Source organism: Nycticebus coucang, chromosome 5, assembly GCF_027406575.1.
Source record: "Nycticebus coucang isolate mNycCou1 chromosome 5, mNycCou1.pri, whole genome shotgun sequence".
Lineage (NCBI taxonomy): Eukaryota > Metazoa > Chordata > Mammalia > Primates > Lorisidae > Nycticebus > Nycticebus coucang.
Genome location: NC_069784.1, coordinates 82,230,206 through 82,253,204, shown reverse-complemented (window position 1 = coordinate 82,253,204; position 22,999 = coordinate 82,230,206). Strand labels below are relative to the sequence as shown.

Here is a 22,999-nt window from a genome sequence, read left to right as displayed (position 1 = left end):
TTACAGAGCAGGGCACCAGGACAGACAAACTGATGCTGCTGTCCAGGGTAGAAATTCTTCTCCGGTGAAGTGTCAGCTCTGCCCCTAAGGCCTTTCAACTGATTGAGTCAGGCTAACCCAGATTATTTCAAGTCAACTGATTGTAGACTTTAATCACACCTACAAAATATCATTATACCAACACCTAGATCCATACTACAGCCATTAACCCAGGTAAGTTTACAGCAAAAAGACCATCACAGCAACTTCATGGGCAACCACATGGAGTAGAACAGAGCAAGAAAGTGTTAGGATACTAACCTGCTAATTTCATTTTTTTGTAAGATTACCAAACTGATCAGTGTTTGCACTTTATTGAAACATTTGGAAAAGTATGTCATATCCTATGGATAAGAAAGGAAAATTTGAGGTAAATAATAAATAGGAGCATTTGAAGCTGCATACTCACAGGTTGGACCCACCTGGACAGGATTCCCCAGTGATGACTGCTAGGTTCCAAGTGTAGCGCTAAGCCTGTCCTCTTTATCTAACTACTGCTTTACTACTACAGCATTGCATTTGTGGACAGCATAAACTTCTGAGTAGTGACTCTTTTGAATAGCAGTCCTGAGACTCTGAAAAGTCTTGCCACTTGCAGTGATTGACCAAATGAATATCCGTTTTCACCCTTAGGTTCAAAAGTCAGTTGTGCCAGGCAAGATTGGAGAAATCTTCTTCATCTGGCTGCTTTTTAATTGATTGTTGATTTCTCCAGTAGCTGATATCATTATCACTATTTAAAGAAACAAACTATGAGTGTGTCACTATTGAAGAGATTAAGTAAATTTAGTCTATAGAAGGTTAGATAGCAGATTGAGATAGTAATCATTAAAATTTTTTTCTTTTTTTTATTATTAAATCATAGCTGTGTACATTAATGCGATCATGGGGCACCATATATTGGTTTTATAGACTGTTTGACACATTTTCATCACACTGGTTAACATAGCCTTCCTGGCATTTTCTTAGTTATTGTATTAAGATATTTACATTCTACATTTACTAAGTTTCACATATACCCTTATAAGATGCACCACAGGTGTAATCCCACCAATCACCCTCCCTTCCTCCCCCTCCCCCCTCGCTCCCCTCTCTTTCCCCCTTACCCCTATTCTTAGGTTGTAACTGGGTTATAGCTTTCATGTGAAAGCCATAAATTAGTTTCACAGTAGGGCTGAGTACATTGGATACTTTTTCTTCCATTCTTGAGATACTTTACTAAGAAGAATATGTTCCAGCTCCATCCATGTAAACATGAAAGAGGTAAAGTCTCCATCTTTCTTTAAGGCTACATAATAGTTCATGGTGTACATATACCACAATTTATTAATCCATTCGTGGATTGATGGGCACTTGGGCTTTTTCCATGAATTAGCAATTATGAATTGAGCTGCAATAAACATTCTGGTACAAATATCTTTGTTATAATGTGATTTTTGGTCTTTTGGATATATACCTAGTAGAGGAATCATAGGATCGAATGGCAGATCTATTTTCAGATCTCTAAGTGTTCTCCAAACATCTTTCCAGAAGGAATATATTAATTTGCATTCCCACCAGCAGTGTAGAAGTGTTCCCTTTTCTCCGCAGCCATGCCAACATCTCTGGTCTTGAGATTTTGTGATATGGGCTAATCTTACTGGAGTTAGATGATATCTCAAAGTAGTTTTGATTTGCATTCCTCTGATGATTACAGATGATGAGCATTTTTTCATATGTCTGTAGGCCATGCACCTGTCTTCTTTAGAGAAGTTTCTCTTCAAGTCCCTTGCCCAGCCTGCGATGGGATCACTTGTTCTTTTCTTGCTTATACGTTTGAGTTCTCTGTGGATTCTGGTTATTAATCTTTGTTGGAGCCATAACCTGCAAATATCTTCTCCCATTCTGAGAGCTGTCTGCTTGCTATACTTACTGTGTTCTTGGCTGTGCAGAAGCTTTTTAGTTTGATCAGGTCTCAGTAGTGTGTTTTTGAAGCTGCTCCAATTGCCTGGGGGGTCCTCCTCATAAAATACTCGCCCAGACCGTTTTCTTCAAGGGTTTTCCCTGCACTCTCTTCTAGTATTTTTATAGTTTCATGTCTTAAGTTTAAATCTTTTATCCAGTGGGAGTCTATCTTAGTTAATGGTGAAAGGTGTGGGTCCAGTTTCAGTCTTCTACAGGTTGCCAGCCAGTTCACCCAGCACCATTTGTTAAATAGGGAATCCTTTCCCCACTGAATGTTTTTACTTGGCTTGTCAAAGATCAAATAACGGTAAGTAGCTGGATTCACCTCTCGGTTCTCTGTTCTGTTCCAGATATCTACTTCTCTGTTTTTGTGCCAGTACCATGCTGTTTTGATCACTATCGATTTATAGTATAGTCTGAGGTCTGGTAGCATGATTCCTCCTGCTTTGTTTTTATTTCTGAGTAATGTTTTGGCTATTCGAGGTTTTTTCTGATTCCATATAAAACAAAGTATTATTTTTTCAAGATCTTTAAAGTATGACAGTAGAGCTTTAATAGGGATTGCATTAAAATTGTATATAGCTTTGGGTAGTATGGACATTTTAACAATGTTGATTCTTCCCAGCCATGAGCATGGTATGTTTTTCCATTTGTTAACATTTTCAGCTATTTTCTTTTCTTAGAATTTCATAGTTCTCTTTATAGAGATCTTTCACATCCTTTGTTAGATAAACTCCCAAATATTTCATCTTCTTTGGCACTATTGTGAATGAAATAGAGTCCTTAACTTTTTTTTCAGCTTGACTATTGTTGGTATATATAAATGCTACCAATTTATGAATGTTGGTTTTGTAACCTGAGACGCTGCTGTATTCCTTGATCACGTCTAAGAGTTTTGTAGTAGAATCCCTGGTGTTTTCCAGATATACAGTCATATCATCTGCGAAGAGCGAAAGTTTGATCTCTTCTGACCGTATATGGATACCCTTGATCGCCTTTTCTTTCCTAATTGCAATGGCTAAAACTTCCATTACAATGTTAAAGAGCATTGGAGACAATGGGCAGCCTTGTCTGGTTCCTGATCTGGGTGGAAATGATTTCAATTTAACTCCATTCAATACGATATTGGCTGTGGGTTTGCTGTAGATGGCCTCTATCAGTTTAAGAAATGTCCCTTCTATACCAATTTTCTTAAGTGTTCTGATCATGAAGGGATGCTGGATATTATCAAAAGCTTTTTCTGCATAAATTGAGAGAATCATATGGTCTTTGTTTTTCAATTTGTTGATGTGCTGAATTATACTTACAGATTTACGTATATTGAACCAGCCTTGAGACCCTGGAATAAAACCAACTTGGTCATGAGGTGTAATTTGTTTGATGTGTTGCTGGATTCTGTTTGTTAGGATCTTGTTGAATATTTTTGCATCTATATTCATTAGTGATATTGGTCTATAATTTTTTTTTTCTTGTTGGGTCTTTTCCTGGTTTGGGGATCAGGGTTATGTTTGCTTCATAGAACATGTTGGATAGTCTTCCTTCTTTTTTTACATTTTGGAACAGGTTGAGTAATATAGGTACTAATTCCTCTTTAAAAGTTTGGTAGGATTCTGACGTGAAGCTGTCTGGTCCTGGGCTTTTCTTTTTAGGGAGATTTTGTATGGTTGATGCTATTTGAGAACTTGATATGGACCTGTTCAACATTTCCACTTGATTCTGGCTAAGTCTTGGAAGATGACATGCTTCCAAGTATTGGTCAATTTCCTTCAGATTTTAATATTTCTGAGAATAAAGTTTCTTATAATATTCATTAAGGATTTTTTGAATTTTTGAGGAGTCTGTTTTTATTTCGTCTTTGTTGTTTCTGATTGATGAGATTTGAGATTTTACTCTTTTTTTCCCTGTTAGGTTAGCCAAAGGCTTATCTATTTCATTGACCTTTTCAAAAAACCAACTTTTTGATTTATTGGTCTGTTGTATAATTCTTTTGTTTTCAATTTCATTTAATTCTGCTCTAATTTTGGTTATTTCTTTTTTTCTACTGGGTTTGGGGTTGGAATATTCCTCTTTTTCCAGTTTCTTCAGGTATCCCATTAAGTTGTTAACTTCCTCTCTTTCCTTTCTCTGGAGGAAGGCTTGCAATGCTCTAAATTTCCCTCTTAGGACTGCCTTTGCGGTATCCCAGAGATTCTGATAATTCATGTCTTCATTGTCATTTTGTTCCAAAAATTTGGTAATTTCCTTCTTAATCTCATCTATCCCCCAGCTAATCATTCAGCGTAAGGTTATTTAACTTCCATGTTTTTGTATGAGTATGCAGATTCCTGTTGTTACTGAGTTCAACTTTTATTCCATGGTGGTCCGAGAAGATGCAAGGAATAATTTCTAATCCTTTAAATTTACTGAGGTTAGACTTGTGACCAAAGATGTGATTGATTTTGGAGTATGTTCCATGGGCTGATGAGAAGTATGTGTATTCACTTTTGTTGGGATGAAATGTTCTATAGATGTCTGCTAAATCCAAATGTTGGATTGTTAGGTTTAAATCTAAAATTCCTTTGCTCAGCTTCTTATTGGAGGATCTATCCAGCCCTGCCAAAGGAGTGTTGAAATCTCTGACTATTATGGAGCTGGAGGAAATCAAGTTGCTCATGTCTGTTAGAGTTTCTCTTATAAATTGAGGTGCATTCTGGTTGGGTGCATAAATATTAATAATTGAAATATTATCATATTGAGTATTACCCTTGACAAATATGAAGTGACCATTCTTATCCTTCATTACTTTTGTTGGTTTAAAGCCTATTGTGTCTGCAAATAGAATTGCAACACCTGCTTCTTTCTGATTAACATTTGCCTGAAACATGGACGACCATCCTTTCACCCTGAGTCTATATTTATCTTTTAAGATAAGATGTGACTCTTGTATGCAGCAAATATTTGGCCTGAGTTTTTGTATCCAGTCAGCTAACCTGTGCCTCTTTAGAGGGCAGTTTAAGCCATTCACATTAATGGAGAATATTGATAAGTCTGGTAAAATTTTGGGTATCAAATTTTTCAAAAGTCCAGTGGACATTTTTAATCCTTTCACCACTGTGGAAGTTGGAGTTTGATCAAAAGTTTCTGAGCGGGTTAACTTTTGTGGTAGAGGATTGGGCTGGTCATTATGGAGGATACGTCTTGAGAATATTCTGAAGAGCTGGTTTTGTTATGGCAAATTTCTTCAAGATATGAATGTCATTAAAGTATTTAATTCCTCCATCATAAATGAAACTCAGTTTAGCTGGATACAGGATCTGGGTTTGAAAGTTATTTTGCTTTAGGAGATTAAAGTCGATGACCACCTCTTCTGGCTTGAAAAGTTTCAGCAGAGAGATCTGCAGTCATTCTAATATTCTTCCCTTTGTAGGTAATGGATTTCTTACCAGACTTCTTTCAGAATTTTCTCCTTCATATTAACTTTAGTGAAGTTAATTATGATATGCCTGGGGGATGTCTTATTCAGATTGAGTCGTGCTGGGGTTCTGAAACTATCTGCTATCTGAAATTCAGAATCTCTTGGCATGTCTGGAAAATTCTCTTCCATAATTTCATGGAGAAGGGCCTCTATGCCTTGTGAGGCCACTTCATCACTTTCAGGGATTCCTATGAGGCGGATATTAGCCTTCTTCGAAATGTCCCAGAGCTCTCTTAGAGAATGATCCGTTTTTGCTCTCCATTTCTCTTTGTGTTTGAGAGTTTGGGAGCATTCAGAGTCTTTGTCTTCAATGTGAGAAATCCTTTCTTCTGCTCGCTGCACTCTGTTACTGAGGGCTTCTAGTGTATTTTTCAGATCTTTGAGTGCTGCAAATTCTTGCTTCAGTGAGTCAAAATCTTTGGTGGTTTTGTCTTTAAATTCGTTAAATTCTTGAGACAACTTTTGAATTTCTCCTCGAATTTCTAATTCTGACTTTTGAATTGCTCCTCGAATTTCTAATTCCAAATTATCCTCCATTCTATTAATCTTGTTTGCAATCCAAATTCTGAATTCGATTTCTGACATCTTGGCCAGCTATTTATGTATGGGATCTTCAGTTACATCTGCGATATCTTTCCTTGGGGGGGTTGATCTATTCTGTTATTCATGTTACCAGAGTTTTTCTGCTGATTCCACCCCATGATTGTTTTACACCATTTGATTTTTCCCCTGGAGCTTTGTCGAGGACCCGTATAGTGCTATGGCCTGAGAAACTGGGGACCTCTTTGGTATGGTGGGGCTAAGTGGTTCTGTCTTGTTTTCAGCTGGTCTATGTCTGACCCTAGTGAAACAGTTACTCTGGGTTGAAGTCTCAGCTGTGGAGAAATACCACAATTAAGTCACCCTGCCCCTCACCGGCAACAATTGGAAAAGGAAAATTAAACCTTCTTACAACCACACACCCAGGGCACTACCTGAATAGTCCTCAGGTGATTGGCTCAGTTCAAAAAGTCCAAATCAATTGTCTCAGTCAGCACCTGTCTCGGGTGGGTAAAAGGTGTCTGGCAACTAGATCGTAGGGGTCTGGTGACAACTCAGATATGGCTTGCTCCAGTGCTCCGTGGAGTCAGGGGGACCCACCCAGCAAATAGATCAGTCTGGGAAGGTTGATGCCTCCTTCCCCACCTTGCACCTCTGTCACACCCAGTCACTGATAGCCCCGTCGGGGTGTGACCCAGTTGCCTGTAGTGAACAGATACTCCAGGGGTTTGCACCTGCCTGAATCACAAGGAAATCTGTTTATGCTCAGCCAGGCCACTGCGCTCTGCCTCTATCTAGCAGGAGGAGGTGAGGCCTGACAACCTCGTGTGCTTGATGGAGGCTGGGGGGTGTTCACTCAGTTCCAGCCCCGCCCCTGATTGATATTACTGACAGAATAGAACAGGACAACTTCGTGGGAATTTGTTTCTGTCCCTGCTAAATTCCCTTGCAGAAGAAAAGCTGTTTTGAGTTCCCAGAGCCTGTGCCTCAGGCCCTGTCTTTGCTCCTGCAGGTTTGTATTTGGTTACTTGTCAGTTCTAGCCTCCTGTCTTCCTTTGTCTATAGGCTGACGACCCCCTGAGGGCCGGGTGCATCTTAGGCTCAGTAAAGCAGTCCTCTGAGTCAGCCCCGTCCTGAGAACTTCCCAGCTCTGCATGTGCATTTCTAGTCCCCGCATTCCACCTAGGCCGGTACCGCTTCAAGCAAACCCTTTACTCATGGGGCCTGCGTTTCCGTCCCAGATCTGTTCCATGGTGGTTGCCACCTGAGTAGATTCCCAGCCTCCTCTGGTTGCCCAGGGAGACAGGGGTTGCGGCTTTGGAATGTCCGGGAGTGAGTCCTATTGTTGCCAAAAGACAGCTGCTGGTTTGCACCTCGGGGCACTGCTGCTCTGGTGTGGTTCCCTCTCAGTGGACTGTCCTCTCCTCACTCCCCTGCTGCATAGTCAGCCCTGACCAGCTGCAGTTTAGGTCCTGTGATACCCCTCGAGAAATCTCCCAAGAATCTGGACTCCTCCCAAGGAGGGAGGGGGATTAATGGGATTACACCTGCGGTGCATCTTACAAGGGTATATGTGAATCCTAGTAAATGTGGAATGTAAAGGTGTTAGCAAAATAACTAAGAAAATGCCACGAAAGCTATGTTAACTATTGTGATGAAAATGTGTCAAACAGTCTATGAACCAAGTGTATGGTGCCCCATGATCATACTAATGTACACAGCTATGATCTAATAAAAAATAAATAAATAAAAGAATCTGGACTCCTGGGGGACAGGCCTCCAGACCTCAGAGTGAGAGTGGAGGGCAGTGCTGGGAGCTCAGAGTTGCAGGTAGGGAATATATATATACAGTTTTATATCTGGCAGGAGAATGCCTTGGCACCCTAGTAGGGGACATAGGTCCAGTTTTTAGAGGATCTCTCCCATGGAGTGTAGTGGGAGGACCTTTGAACTCTGCTCGTTCATTTGTGGGGCACTCCGAGCCGTTCTCATGGGGGAGGGGACTCCTGTCTGCTTGGTGTTGGATTTTGTACCTTTTGTTTGTATCCTTGGGGTTGCAGCTCACCTCAGCAGGGTTGATGTGTGTTCTTCAGCCTTCTCTCTTAGTGCAGCTCCAATCCACTAGGTTACTTGCTAAATCTCTGTCCTTTAACTCTCCTTCTGGATGGGAGCTTCTGTAGAAAGCTGGGTTCAGGCAGCCATCTTGTGTCCGCCCCCCCCAACATTTTTTAAGAAAAAATAAATATACAAATTTTTAAGTAGCTCCTAACAATTACAGTTGGATATATTGGGACAATAATTATAGCCTTTCAAATCAGATTTGAATTTTAATCTCAGCTCTACCACTAAATAACTGGTGACCCTAGGAAAGGTTTTTTTTTTTTTTTTTTCCACTCTCAGTATTTCCTGTCTGCTAATAGGGTAATACTGTTTACTTCACAGGATATAGTGAGGAATAATGAAAGTGCAAGGAAAAGGCTTAGCCGGGTTCCTAGTATACAGTGGCTTCTGAAGGATTCCTTTCTCTTTTTCTTTGGTTTTGACTAAAGGGGGAATATTTAGAATCACCACACTTTAGTTTTAGGTAGCTCAGAAAACTAGATTGAGGACACTCTGGAAAAAAAAAAAAATCTATCTTCATTATCAAAGAGTCTTTCAGTACAGATTTTCAAATTAAGTTGTTTTCTGCAAAACCTCATTCATAATCAGGAAAGAGTCTTTTCTTCAGCTAATGTCTAATCCTGCAGGTCTAATTGAAAATTCAGGGGTATATGTGCCCCGTTGATGAACTACCTTCCAGAATCTTTTTTTGCTATTTCTTTACCTGTACCCCATTTTTGTTATCCTTTTCAAATTAAGGGGAAGAATAGTTAACATTTAACTTAAATGCTGAATGTACTGGTTAACTTAGATGAACTTAAAACTTAGAACTTAAAACTTCTGGTTTTATATTACTAAAATCTGTACCTCTTTTGATAACCTTAAAGCCTTTAAGCTATAATTTTAATCTTTTTACCCTTAAAAGCAAGGGAAATTGTCAGCATTTTTCATATAAATGAATTCATTATATTTTAGGGCACCACTAAATTGCCTTTCTTGGGAACTAAATAAATCCACTGAGATGGCTCTCACCTCACATTTCTACCATCTTTGTCTCCCAAGAAAACCTTCTCCCTGGGTGCTTTCTTAAATAAGCACAAAAAAAGTAGTCCCTGACAATTTAATATTGTAGAGAAAGCATGTAAGAATAAAACTGCATAAATGAAGGATGGAAAGAATCTAGAATCTTGAGAGTTAAATACACTCTCTATGAGACAGGATTCCTTTTGTCGTATCTGTTTGAATTTTGAGTCTCTTACCTGCCAGCTATCTTTCCTACCCCCTGCCTTGTGAGAGCAGTCTCTCTTCCTGTTACCCTTTGCTTCTCTTTGGAGAACTTCATTTGCCCCATTTACATGTGCAATATTTTTGCTTCAGAATAGTATGAACGTGTTTGTTTCAAACCGTGTGTCACATCCTTTCTCCAGTAACTGGAGTTGGGCTGGTGGTGGTTCCTTTTTCTCACCTTTTCTGAACAGGTGATTCCCGTGACTCGCTGCATATATCGCTGTGTAGAAATGGCAGTGGGCCTGTCATCTGGGCCTTAGAAGTTTGCATAATTTTTCAACTCTTCAAAACAACTAAGCCAGTCTTCTCCAAGGAGTATTGCACCCTTTTCTCCACTGGCTGCCAGAGAAACATGTGAAGGCCTTAACTGCTAACTTAGGGTATCAAAAGAGATGTTTGCAGCTGAGGTTACCGGGCTTCTTATGATTTTGGTGGATGCCATCTCTCTATAGCTGGCCCTCCTGCTTTCCTTTCCTGTCCAGGCAAAAGCACTCTGCATGCGTGGGAGTCTGTGAGCTGCCTACCATCGGGACCTTACCTGTGGCTATTCTCTCTCTCTAACTCTCTTAATTTACCTTGCAGCAGTTTGAATCTTCATCCTCCGTGGCCTCTCAAATTTTTTTTAAGTTAAATTGTTGTCCTTTATTAAACCCCAAGGATGGTAGATTACAGATCATATTTTTTTGGTCCTTTATGTTAAATAACAGAAGATTTCTGTTTCTCGTATGCTGTTGTGTGTTTAAAACCAAAAGTGAAGCAGTAGCAAGGTATTACTGAGGACATCAGGCATGCGTGATATTTCATTAGTTCTGCAATAGAAAAGACAGCTGAGTTTGACTCCTGTGATTTTTAATGTGATTTGTGCCTGCGGATTAGTTGAAATTAATCATCCTGAACCTTACAAGAGCATACTTTTTATGGATTTTCTTAATTATATTTTCTCTACTTTCCTATCAAGACAATTTCTTTTGAATTTTGTGTGTATGTATACCCATATGTACACTGCTTTCTAAGTGTGCGATAAATTATCCTATTTTGAATATAGACGAAGTTGCTTCATACTCTTAGGCTGAGTGTACAATAAATTTTCACATATTTTCTACATTATGCTTAAATATCAGGGCTCAGAGCTGTCTCTTTTTCTCTCAAATATGTGGACCTTTAAAAATTTATAAGTAAATTTGTACCTTAAAAATATATTTAAGGTAGGGATATGTTTCTAAACACTTTAGTTATAAATGCGGAAGATACTACCAACGTCTTTAAAATTAAATTTGGTGAATTTTGTTGTCCTTACATCATAAGCAACTCTGTGTAAGGTCGGTATAAAATGTAGGAGTGTATGAAGTTCATGTTTAGTCATGAAGTAGACACCTAGTCCTGCTCCCCTCTGGGCCAGGCATCATGGTGGGCGGGTGAGATCGTGACGGCTGGTGCTCCCTTCCCTTCACAGGCGCCCCCCCCCCCCCCCCCCCCGTGGATGATGGACACAGAGACGGCCAGTGCAAATTCCTGGGGATGTCAGGTGCTGCAGCTGAGTGCTCAGACTCCCTCTCTCCTCTCTGTTTTCCTCATTCCCTGTCTCTCTGGTTCTTTCAAAAAGCCTTATTGCCTGCTTTATAGGATAATTAACAGCAAAAAAGGAGCTGACCATTTGTTTTTGTTCTGAATACATTTAAAATCATACCAGAGGTTTTTATATTTAATCCTTAAGAAGCAATTTTTCGGGGGGGGGGGGGACTATCAATAAACCTGAATTCCTTACTGCTAGTAACTTAACAGCAAAAAATATGCAGCCTTGCTTTTTGATGTGGTACAAGGATTTGAAGACAGAGTTCAAAATTTCCATGAAAATAATCAATATTTTGATGCACTTGTGACTCCATTTTCAGTCAACATAAATATTGTTGACTGAATACCAGTTTTCAAATGGAATGCAGAGAGCTGCAGTCTGACATTCAACTTAAAATATTGATCATGTCTCTTTACTGGACTTCGGGTCCTATCTTCTCAGGGACAGATATATCCGTTGCTCCACAGTCATACCTTATTCATGTCATTAATTTTTGGCATCACCTACATTTGGGAGCAACTGTTCTCAAGAATGAAGCACATAAAGAGAAAAATTAGAAGCAAAATATCTGATGAGCACCTTCAGAACTCACTGAAAATTGTAGCTACTTCCATCTAACCAGGTGTTGATGCATTGGTTTCTTAACTACAATATCAGATATCCCACTAGTTTAATGTTGACCACTCTTCTTTTACTTTAATAATAAAAAAATCAAAAAACCCAAAGATGCTTTATTTTAAATATGTACGTTTTCTACATTATTGATCACAAACTTGGAACCTGCTTGATGATTTTGAAAGACCCTCTGAACAGGCCACTGCATAATTAGGATTATTATGTGAAAATTTTTTGCTTACCTGTGTTTGGGATATTACAAAAATTATATACAGACCTTTTTATTTTTACTTACCAGGATTTGTTAATGTTTGTATATTTAATATGTGGCCCAGAGAAGCCAAAAGGTTGGACAACTCTTGCTTTTAAGCAAATAAGTTATCTAAAACCTAGCAAAATCATCTGAGGGCTAGAAGCCAGACCAACAGAAGAGGAAGGCGTTAATGTGAAGACGGGGAGTTGGTAGAAATGTTATCTGTATCAGAGTGGGAATGCAAAAAAGCTAAGAAGAATTAGGACATCAAAAGACAGTGTAGGAATAAGAAGCAAAACATGAAATTTGATGTAAAAGCCAAAATACCAGCAATAAAATTTGTATTTATACCAATTTTAAAATTAGTGATTATAAGGGCTTTAGGTTGGAAAATGGCTGTATTGTGAGAGAAGGAAATTAGATTTTTTTTTTTTTCTGGGCCAGGGCTGGGTTTGAACCTGCCACCTCCAGTATATAGGGCTAGCGCCCTACTCCTTTGAGCCATGGCCGCTGCCCTAGGAAATTAGGTTTTAAATATTCACTATATCAAATTACAGTGTTCGGGGCCACAGATTGTTGTCACTTGAAGAATGCTGAGACTATTTGGAATGAGAATAGGTATTACTTATGTAACGTTTTCCTATGTGCCAAGTACTGAACTATGATTGTAGGTAATTCATTCATTCTTCTCCATAAATTATCATCCCCAGGAAACTGAGGCTGGTAAGGCTAAATGGCCTTTCTAATGCCATTAAAGGTTTGGATCAAGCTCATTTTAATCCCAGTCTCGTGTTCTAACACTTCTGTGGCAGAATGAGACAGACAGAAGCCATTCAGGCCGCAGAGAACAGCAGCCCTTGCTCCTTCCGCCTCAGAGCCTGACCATACCGTGTGTTTATTATCTTTGTCAAGCCCTTAGAGTTTTTGTAAAGTATGAAAGCACTTTAGCTCCTTTTTATTAGACAGCCTGTACAACATTTTTTATGAAATGTAGTTAATATCATTGATGTTTTTCAAAAAAAGTAATGGAAGTATGACTTTGCTCTAGGAAAAGCATACAGTGATTTATTTTAAGCTAATCTTCACTCGGTAAATTAATCAGTACCCACCAAGAAGCAGGTTTATAAAAAGTAATTTTAACTTTCTAAAGTAGAGTTTCAGAATTGAATTCTGTTGCCTTCAGAGTGAATAATGCCACTTATACAGACAAAAGAACCTCAGAGAAGGTAGCCAAAAAGTGAAATGGTTCAAGAGTTAAGTCGAGTCCCTTTTTTAAAAGTAATTTTCCTATTTTCCATTTAAATCAATAGCGTTCTGACTTGTGAGTTGCAAAAATGAATGGGCTCCATTGTTCAACTGAAAAACCTTTTCTCTTGATTTATTTCTCTGGCAAAGCCCTAAGGACCAGGGTTTCAGGAGAGTGAAAGGATTTCATGAGCTTTCTTTGAAAACATCCTGCCCTGTGAGGGCCTGGACTTTGGACTGGATTTTTTATTTTTGTTTGTTTTCTTCCAGATTTTATAGCTGGATTTTTATAAGTCAAGCCATATTCCTTACTTTTTTTTTTCTTTCAGAATATTACAGAGGTACAAACATTTTGGTTACATATATTGCGTCTATGCAGTGGGAGTCAAAGTTGTAAGTGTGCCCATCACCAAGATAAGGTGCCTTGTAGCCTTACATTTGAATTTACCTGTCCCTTCCTCTCTCCTCCATCCTGTCCCTTCCCTCCTCCTCCCTCCTTCCCCTTCCCTCCTCCCTCCTCCCCTTCCCACCTGCTTGGTGTCCATTGACATTTACTAGCAGATGTGCACATGGGTGTTGATCAGTTAGTTCCAGTTTAATAGTAAGTACATGTGGTGTGTGTTTCTTCCATCTTTACAATACTTGGCTCTGTATTAATTCATTGTTTTTAAGACTGATAGTACTCCACTATATACATACGCCACATTTTATTAATCTGCTCAGGTATTGATGGGCACTTGGCGTTGATTCCACACCTTTGCCGTTGTGAACTGTGCTGCAATACACATTCCTCATGTTGAATAAGGTAGGCTTGTGTGTATTTATGGCTAAATGGCTACGGTTAATGCTTTAGAATTTGGTACCAGATAATGACCACAAACCTTCCTATTGTTCATTGGAGTTTTATAGTTTAAATTAATATATCACCTTTTCAGACTTACCTGATCATACAGCAGTACTGAAGGACATTTCTATTGTGTTTTGCATTTGATGGCTACTTCAGTGACTTTGGATAGGAAGCAGTCATGATAAATACTACTGGCTAAAAGACCTTTTCAGGCAGAAACCAGGAGATGGTTACTTTGTGAAATAAAGGTTTCACATCAGGAAATGCTTTTTTGTTAGGGGAACAATTAAGAAATGTGACATTTCACTGAACCAAGAATTTGTGTTTATAAATGTCACAGTCCAGAAAATTATGTTTCATTATTCTTACTGTAAACATATGTGCATTTCTTGTAATTTCCACATTTTTTATTACCAGTTTATTATTTTATTTAAATTCTTCTTTTAAAGAATGGGTTTTTTTGTTTTTTTGTTTTTAAATCTTTGTTCTGTGTAAACTAGGATGCAGTTATCTTTAAGTGGATCACCTGCTAAGGAGTCTTTTGAGATTAGCAGTTTTTTTTAGTGGAAAAAAACAACTGCATCTCAGATACAGAGTTTAACCTTTTGTGAAAATTAACTCTACAGACTTCTGTTTCTGGGAGTTTAGCAGATTACATATTTGAATAACCTAACTGAAACAACTGAAATGTTATATAATATTTATAAAGCATCTTTCCAACTACATTGCTAAGTTGACACAAAAGAAGGAAACTATAAAGACCAAAGAAAAAAATGAAAGCAGAATTCTAAAATGTGAGTTGGATAGTCCCTGAATGTTTCTTCTCAGACAAGGGGGGTGGGAAATGAAGCGTGTGGTTCTCCATAATGGGATTCTAATCAGAGATTCCATCAATGTAAGAGTGATTGCTAAATAAAGCTACCAGTTGTTAGGCTGGGTATGTAAGGAAACCATAACATTGGTGGAGGGTAGCGTAAGGGAGGATGTGAATTATGCTAAAAGATGAGAAAGACTGACCTTCATGTGAATGCAGGTTAACTTTGTTGGACCCATGAGGTTTAAAATCCTTAGGCCGAGAATGCAATTTAAAGAGCACTCAGGTTGGTTGCATCCTAAGAGGCAAGAGCAGCAAATGCAGACCTTCTGCAAGGGTGCCACTTCAGCCCAGGGGTTCAGTAACTCCCCCACAGATGATGTTTCAAGGAAAATCAGCAGTTCACAGTTCAGTGTCATCAGACAGTTGAAGAAATTCATCAGCATGAGATATAAAGCCAGCAAAAACACTAGCATGGAATTCTTTCAGATTCTTTAACATAAAATAAGTATGTTCAATAACACTTAAACAATCAATATGACGCTGCTTTAAAAAAATGAGAAGCTGAGAAGCTTAAGGAAGAAACAAGATACTGAAAAGAACTACCAGAGAGATTTGAAAAAGAACTAAGTAGAGCTTTTAGAAATAAAAACAGAAAAAGTAGTGATGGCATGTGCCAATCAATAGTCCCAGCTACTTGGGAGGCTGAGGTGGGAGAATCGCTTGAGCTGAAGAATGTGAGGTTGCAATGAGCTGTGATGACACCACTGCACTCTAGCCTGGGCAACAAAACTAGACCCTGTTCCCTCCCACCCACCCCCAAAGAAAATGCAGTTAATTGGTTAAAGAGATGATTAGACACAGCTAAAGAGAGAATTAGTGACACAGAATGTAAATGTAAAGGAACTACCAGGAATGCAGCCCACAAAGAGATGGAAAAACTGAAAAGACACCCCATGAATTCATATACACAAGGAAGAGCAGACTCTTCCAAAAATTAGATAAAGTACAGATGGAACGAACTGTTTTGCAGAAGACAGCTAGAAAGGCCAAGAGGAAAATGTCTATTTGGAGATATCACAGAACTAATGAGAAAGAAATAATAACTGGTCTAACATACCACCATGAAAATGGTACAGCTATTTTAACGTCACTGTAGGCTTTAAAGAAAAAAGCATTACTAGATAATACTTCATGAACGGTTTAATTCAGCTCTATTTAGAAATGATAATTCTAATTGTGTATATCTAACAGTATGGTTTCAAATTATAGGAAGGAAAAATTAATAGAAATACTAGTAAAAATAGATAAATCCATAGTCATAGAGGAACATTTTTTTAACAGACTTTTCCTGTGACTTACAGAACAGATGGCCAAAAGGGATAAGTAAATATACAGAAAATTTAAACCAAAAAAGGGATAAGTAAATATACAGAAAATTTAAACCGAATTTTCTAATACAGAAAATTTAAATCACATCCCATTAGACATATTTAGCATGTGGCACCAACTGCAGGGTACGTATATTATTTTCAGTTATATATAGGAACATTTATAAAACATTTTTAAAATTTAGGTTACAAAGCTTTTCTCAACAAATTTAAAAGGTTTGAAATAATACCATGTATATTCTTTGAGCACAGAAGGATTTAGCCAATACTCAATAACAGTAACCAAAGGAGGGACAGTCTCAGAAGCATAATATCAAGAAAGGCGGATACAAAAGAATGGGTTAAATGATTTCATTATGTGAAGTCTAAAAATGATACAAAACTAGACTAATGTTGTGGATGCATATACAAAGGAAAGCAAAAAAATTAGCATAAAAGTCAAGATGATAATTGTCTTGCAAGAGAGGGGTCTTGTTGACAGCAGCAAATGGCACTTTTTATTGTATTAGTAAACATATTTCAACTATTCTTACATGTTTATTCTTCAAGATGAGTTTTAGAACAATGACGTTGAATTCCCCAAAGGTCTTATTTGGACTTTGATTGGAGCTGTGTTAAATCTGGAGATTTCTTCCAGGATTATTTGTGCCTTTGAAATTTTGAGTCTTCCCATGTACCATTATGTTGTGTTTCTAGCAATTCATGTTTATCTGTTTTTATCTTGAAGTTTCCTTAGATACATTTTAGAGCTTCCTACATATAGATTCCACATTTCATCTTAAATGAATTCTAAGTATTTTATTAATTTTACTTTTATTATGAACAAGATCCCTGCCCACGTTTTCAAACTTATTTTTCTAACTATTTATGTCTTAATATCTGTCAGTTACTTTTAAATAATAATTGTTGTTTTTATTGTGGGTAAGGTACTAGTAGTTACTTTCATAATACTTTTCATATTTACTACCTATTCCTAGTTTACAGTTGAGAAAATTAATAGAAACAAATAGGAACAAAGAGATTGCTCAAGGTCACCCAACAAAGTAGTGTTAGAGCTGGAGTTTTAATTCAAATATGTTGTTTCTGTAGAGGGATTTATGTTCCCAGATAAGCTTAATTCAGTAACAAATTATATAAAGATAACCTATGGAGATGAATGAGGTAATGAATGTAAAATTGCCTTGAAAGGTTCAAGGAATATAAATGAACTATCCAAGATTAATGTAGCAATTTCACTGTGAAATTAAAATTGATAATTAGAGAATAGCTAAGATTTGGCATTGCCTTTTAGTAGTTTGGAAGTCATAGAACTTTTTTGTTTATAAAACTTTCGAGATGTTCTCTGAATATCTGTGTCAGATACATTGCAAAGTAGATGTCTTTCCAATGGGCTTGAGGGTTTGTTTGTTTTTTTAGTATTAAAAGTTCCATTTATGAGCCCTTTAAATGATGATGATTGTGAACATGTTTAAGGTTTTTTTTAGTGATGACCATGGCCAAACTAGTTCTTTCCTTCAATGCAAATTTTATTTTGTAACTTACAAGTTAACCTGCCATGCTATTTTGGTGCTGAATGTGAAATAGTGAATAAAAAGACAAATAATAAGCAAATACATAATTATATCTTAAGAAAAATGCCATGAAGAAATGAGCTGTGTGCCTGTTAGAATTGGCTAGCTATTTGATAGTGGGCCAGGCAGAGGAAACCACCTGTGACAAGGCCCAAAGTACATTTTAAGAACTCCGACAAAGCCGGTAGCACAGAGGGTAACAGGTGAGGCAAGAATTGGAGCTGTCTGGCGTTGGCCAGCTGGGAAAGGACCATAGCATGCAAGCAAGCTTGCTTGAGGAAGAATTTGAATTTCATTCACAGAGCAATGGGGCATCACGGAAAGTCTCTAAGGGCACCAACACGGACCAGTTGAGTATATTAAGGCATTGTGGGGGCTGTTATGCCAAGAAAACTCAAGAGTGGCAGTGGGAAGACGAGGAGGAAAGCCAGTGCTGTGAGCCACGTTTTCTCAGTCTTAGCACTGCTGGCCTCTTGAGTTGGCTGCTGTTTTGTTACAGGGCTGTCCTGTCACCATAGCACATTCAGCAGCATGTCTGGCTTCCACCCAGCAGGTGCCAGTAGCAGCCCCACCCTCAAATTGTGAGAACCAGAAATGACATTTCCATGTGTGCTCTAGGGGTGAAGTATCCCTGGTTGAGAGCCCACTGCTAAGCCCAGGAGCAAGAGGACATCAGAGTGGTGTGATGACAAGAGAGGCGCAGAGAAGTGATTCGGGAGGGGGGTTGGGTGGAAGGAGAGGTCCTTCATTCTCTCCCTCTTGTCAGGTGTTCCAGATGTTCCTTAGCAATTTTCATAAACATAATTACCCACAACAGGTCCTTACTCTTCCTTGCCCCTTAGATCGGGGGTGGTGAACCTTTCCAAGTTGGAAGGCCCCATTAATTTAGGTGTAATCAAATAAGGCCACATACAAGAAACATCAACTAGATGAATGTCAAAATGTACATTATTTTGTAAAACTACTATCTGAAGTTAACTTTTAAAAACTTGTGTCTGCTTCTTTCTGGAAAGCATTTGAATATTTCGTTCCAGCATGGAGGTCCACAGTTTCAGTTGATCCTTTAGATGGGTGTCAGCCATCTGTGACCTTAAGGACATCTTAATTTGGGTTAGGTGGGAGAATGTAAATGTGTAGCAGTAAGTGGTTGAAAAGCAAGAAAGCATTTTTCAGGCATGTTGCTGAAGGCATGGGTATTCTACTTCATTTTTCTGTAGAATTTTGATTGGATCTTTCTTAGCATCAGACAATGACTTTAAAATGTCATCTGCTAAGTAGTCAGTCAGTTCCATCTGAAGTTCTTTAGGTGTCTTGGTGATGCCAACTAGATGAGGCTGAAATGCTGATTTGAGTGTTATGTCTTGATTCTCAAAGTCAGTGAACCTTTTGTCTTCCCCAGTTAATACATCTGTAACAGCTGTGTATGCAAATGATTCACATATATCATGCTGCTCATCAAAGGCCTTAGCTATCTGGGGAAAATATTCATCTGAAATTTCCTATTGAAGAAGAAGATGTAGTTTGAAAAAGACACTTTTTTCTAAAATACTTGGATTTTTTTTGCCAAATATCATACTTAGTTTTATCTTACAAAAAATATTCAAGTCATTTTGATTTGACATGGTATCACACAGAAATGCTGCATTCGTATAGAAGTTTTCTTTTAATAATTCACATTGCTGATTCTGTTCTTCATAAAATTTAACTGCCTCACAGAGATAAAATTCTGCTAACACCTGTCCCTGTAGTAATCGACACACTTTAGAATGATACACCAGATCCACACTGAATACTTCATCCTTGAACTTTAGCTCATTGCTTTTGCATGAATATAGTTAATAATACTTACAGCTTGTTGTAAATTGTCACTTAAAATAGTAGCTTTAGCACAGAGATTTTGCTGATGCAAAATACAATGAAAAGAAAGAGCACCCAAAGCAAGTAGCTCTTTGTAGCAAATAAAATCTTCTGTTAAGATCTGCATAAAGGGTAAAACCTGTGCTGAGTCAATCTGTGGATTGATCCAAAGCAATTGAATAATACATATTTTCCTTTTGAAGTATTACGTGAAGTTGTTCTGGTAAGTTGAAGGCTGATAACAAACTTGTTTACTCAACCCCGTAGACTCTTAACAACCAGCCTCAGACAGTAGTGGCACAAATCAGGCGGGGAAGTTAGAACTAACTCCTGAGTATAGCAGCTGTCAGTTCAGCCCTTTAGCTTACTAATGTTCTAATTGTGCCAGTCAATCTAGGATGATTATTTCACTGAAACTTATTTTATTTTTTAGTATTTTAAATACATTCACTTAAAGTAAAAATATAAAGACAAACAAAAAATGTATTAATCAAAATAAAAGGATTTGTTGTGTAAAATTTGGATTCCGTCAAAAGGCTGTACTTAAGGACCTAGAAGACCACAGTTCCCCATGCCCGCCTTAGGTTTTCCCAATGTCATCTCTGTTTGTGTTCCATAGATAGGAAAGATATACCGTCCGCTCCCGACACCCAGACCAACACCGTTTTTAAACATCAGAGAGGTGATGGGAATGCTTGGTCTTTTCCCAGGAATCCTGAAGTGGGTAAAACTGATCGACAACTTTGAAGGAGAATACGACTATGTGACCAATGAGGGGACGGTGTTCACGTTCAAGACAAATCGCCATTCTCCCAACTATCGTCTGATCAACATTGACTTCACGGATCCTGACGAGTCCAAGTGGAAAGTGCTTGTTCCTGAGCACGAGAAAGATGTCTTAGGTAAGAACACGTGCTACTTGAAAATAGTGCTTTTTGCTCTTGATGAGAACAAGGCAGGGTAAAAGACCTTCAACCTGTCATCATCACATAACCTTGATGCAGAATGAGGTGCCTCCAAGTCTTCACGGTGGGACATCTTTGTAGTTTAGTATGATATTGCGTGGAACTTTCTTTTTTTTTTGTAGAGACAGAGTTTCACTTTATGGCCCTCGGTAGAGTGCCGTGGCCTCACACAGCTCACAGTAACCTCCAACTCATGGGCTTAAGCGATTCTCTTGCCTCAGCCTCCCAAGTAGCTGGGACTACAGGCGCCCGCCACAACACCCGGCTATTTTCTGGTTGTTTTGCATTTTGGCCAGGGCCGGTTTGAACCCGCCACCCTTGGTATATGGGGCCGGCGCCTTACGGACTGAGCCACAGGCGCCGCCCTGCGTGGAACTTTCAAAGGTGCTTTTGTAAACTGCCAGTTGTCTTTGTGTAATTAACTATCTGATGACAATCACAAATGTTTAATTTTTTAAACTGTTTAAGCATGAAACTTTATCTTTAAGCTTTTGAATGACCTTTGGCTATTTGCCTTGTGCCTGTTGTAGATCTTAGGCTGGATGTACAGCCCTCTTACTAGAAAAGAGGATAGACGGTTATCAGGTTTAGTCTGAACCCAGTGTAGCTGCTGCTCTGCAGTGAGCTGCATTCACTTCCAGAGAACCCCATTCCGTATCAGCTGCCTCTCACAGTGCCTTTTGTTTCCCTTTTATTTATTCTCTCTGTGATCTTTCCAAAAATGATACTCTGCACTATAAATTATTTATTATGTGAAAGCTGAATTTGGTTAGAATAAGATTCACCAATTTAAGGACGAATTTTTACACAAAAGGAGTGTTCAGTCCCTCTAGGCCAATGAACAGTTTCCTTGTTGGAGGTGAGCTGATGGATTGAACAGGGATAAAATCCTGGGCCATTTATAAATGCAAAAGTATATGGTATATCATCAGGAAAATAATTTCTTTTGACATTTGCAGAGTGTCCTTGTCTCAGATAAAATATTCCTGAAATAAGTTTTTCATTGAATTAAAGCACAGGTGTTGGAGTCAGATCAAAGTTCATGGCCTAGACTACCAGTAAGGGACTCTTTCTCCCTGGCTCAAGGCAGTGTGTTGTCTGTGCCTGGCAGGTATTTAAACCTGGCGCTGCTTGGGGTGGGGGTGGCAGGTGATTGCAGCTGACTCTCTCAGGGCAACAGGTTCCTATGGACCTTTCCTGCCGGGCCCTTGGTGTTGCAGATCCCTTTTCCTTCGAGGAAGTATTACTGACTGCTTGCTTAAGACTCTGCTCACTCCTGGCTGCACCTCGCCACCCTCTTGTACTGAGGTCTTTGCACCCTTGCAGGCAGTTCTGTTGGTCAGGACCCAGGATAACCCCATGCCTGCTCTTTCTTCCAAAATCCACCTCTGCACCCTGCAGAGGGACCCCTCCCAGGCTCCTCCAAAGCAGTTGGCCCTTCTCCTGCTTTCCAGGTTTCCCTTTGACTTCTCAGGTTTGGATTAGGTCTATTTGGACAGACCAGTGCTCTGTCTCTCTCAGGCTGGGGTTACTAGAAGACAGTAACCCTGTCAGCCTCCCTTCAGTCAGGAGAGGGACTCACAGCACGGCATAGGTTTTTTTCCCCTGGGAAACCTTATCACCTGTCTTCTCAAAGCCTTCTGACCCTTCTTTATGTTTGGATCATACATTGTGGAACAGGTTTTTAAACATTTCCTTTAATGTCTTTTGCAGCGAATCTGTTTCATGGTCATTTTGGGAGCCTAATGGCTTCTGCCTAAACTAAGGCAGGAACGCCCCGATAGGTCTGACAGTCAGCGTTTAAGGAGTGTTTCCTGAGTTTCAGATTTAGCACTCTGCACCGCGAGTATTCACCTGAGATGAGACTTGCTGTCACGACTCAGCATGTGGGGTCCCCTGGGGGTTTTCCAGGTGCAAATCAGGTTGGAACAGTGGTTCTTGTACAGAGAGCCATCATAGATGTAAATAATCCCCATAGCATCTGAATTTTCTGCCATTTAAAGTCAAAGAGATTTTAACTGCACCTCAAGGTGACACCTCATCTTATAAATCTCATGAAATGCAAATTAATACTCGGAGATTTTAGGGGGTGAAGTGTTTTTATAACCCTCCTTCTGAAAAGGTTATACACGTAAGTTCTTTAGATTAGAAAGGGAAACCTTGGCTGTTCACTAGAACTCATCAATTCAAAGAGAAGCACAGTTGAATTTGCCTTGTGTCATTAGCACAGAGTGCCCTGTGAAGAATAAAAACTAGAGATGAGTCATAAAGTAGAGCCATAAAGTCAGAGCTTTTATTAATGACAGTCTACAAAACACTGTGGCCTTTTCGTATTCATTTTTGTCTGTTTCATAATTCTGATGTACTCATAGTTAACACGGATTGATGATTCTCTGACAGCTATAATTTACTTCACCTTTCCCCCATACTCTGCTCTCTTTAGAGCATTAGGCCGCATGAGGCATTTTTTAAAAAGTCATATTGGAGAATGAAAAAAATTACTT

At 38.9% G+C, this 22,999-nt stretch overlaps 1 protein-coding gene across 1 annotated transcript in view; it reads left to right on the top strand.

Moving 5' to 3' along the window:
• Positions 1-22,999, top strand: part of PREP (prolyl endopeptidase) — a 137,267-nt gene that overhangs the window by 61,390 nt on the left and 52,878 nt on the right. The window contains exon 8 of the mRNA XM_053591970.1: positions 20,241-20,432. Coding sequence (XP_053447945.1) covers positions 20,241-20,432 — 192 coding nt within the window. The remainder of the gene's footprint in view (positions 1-20,240; positions 20,433-22,999) is intronic.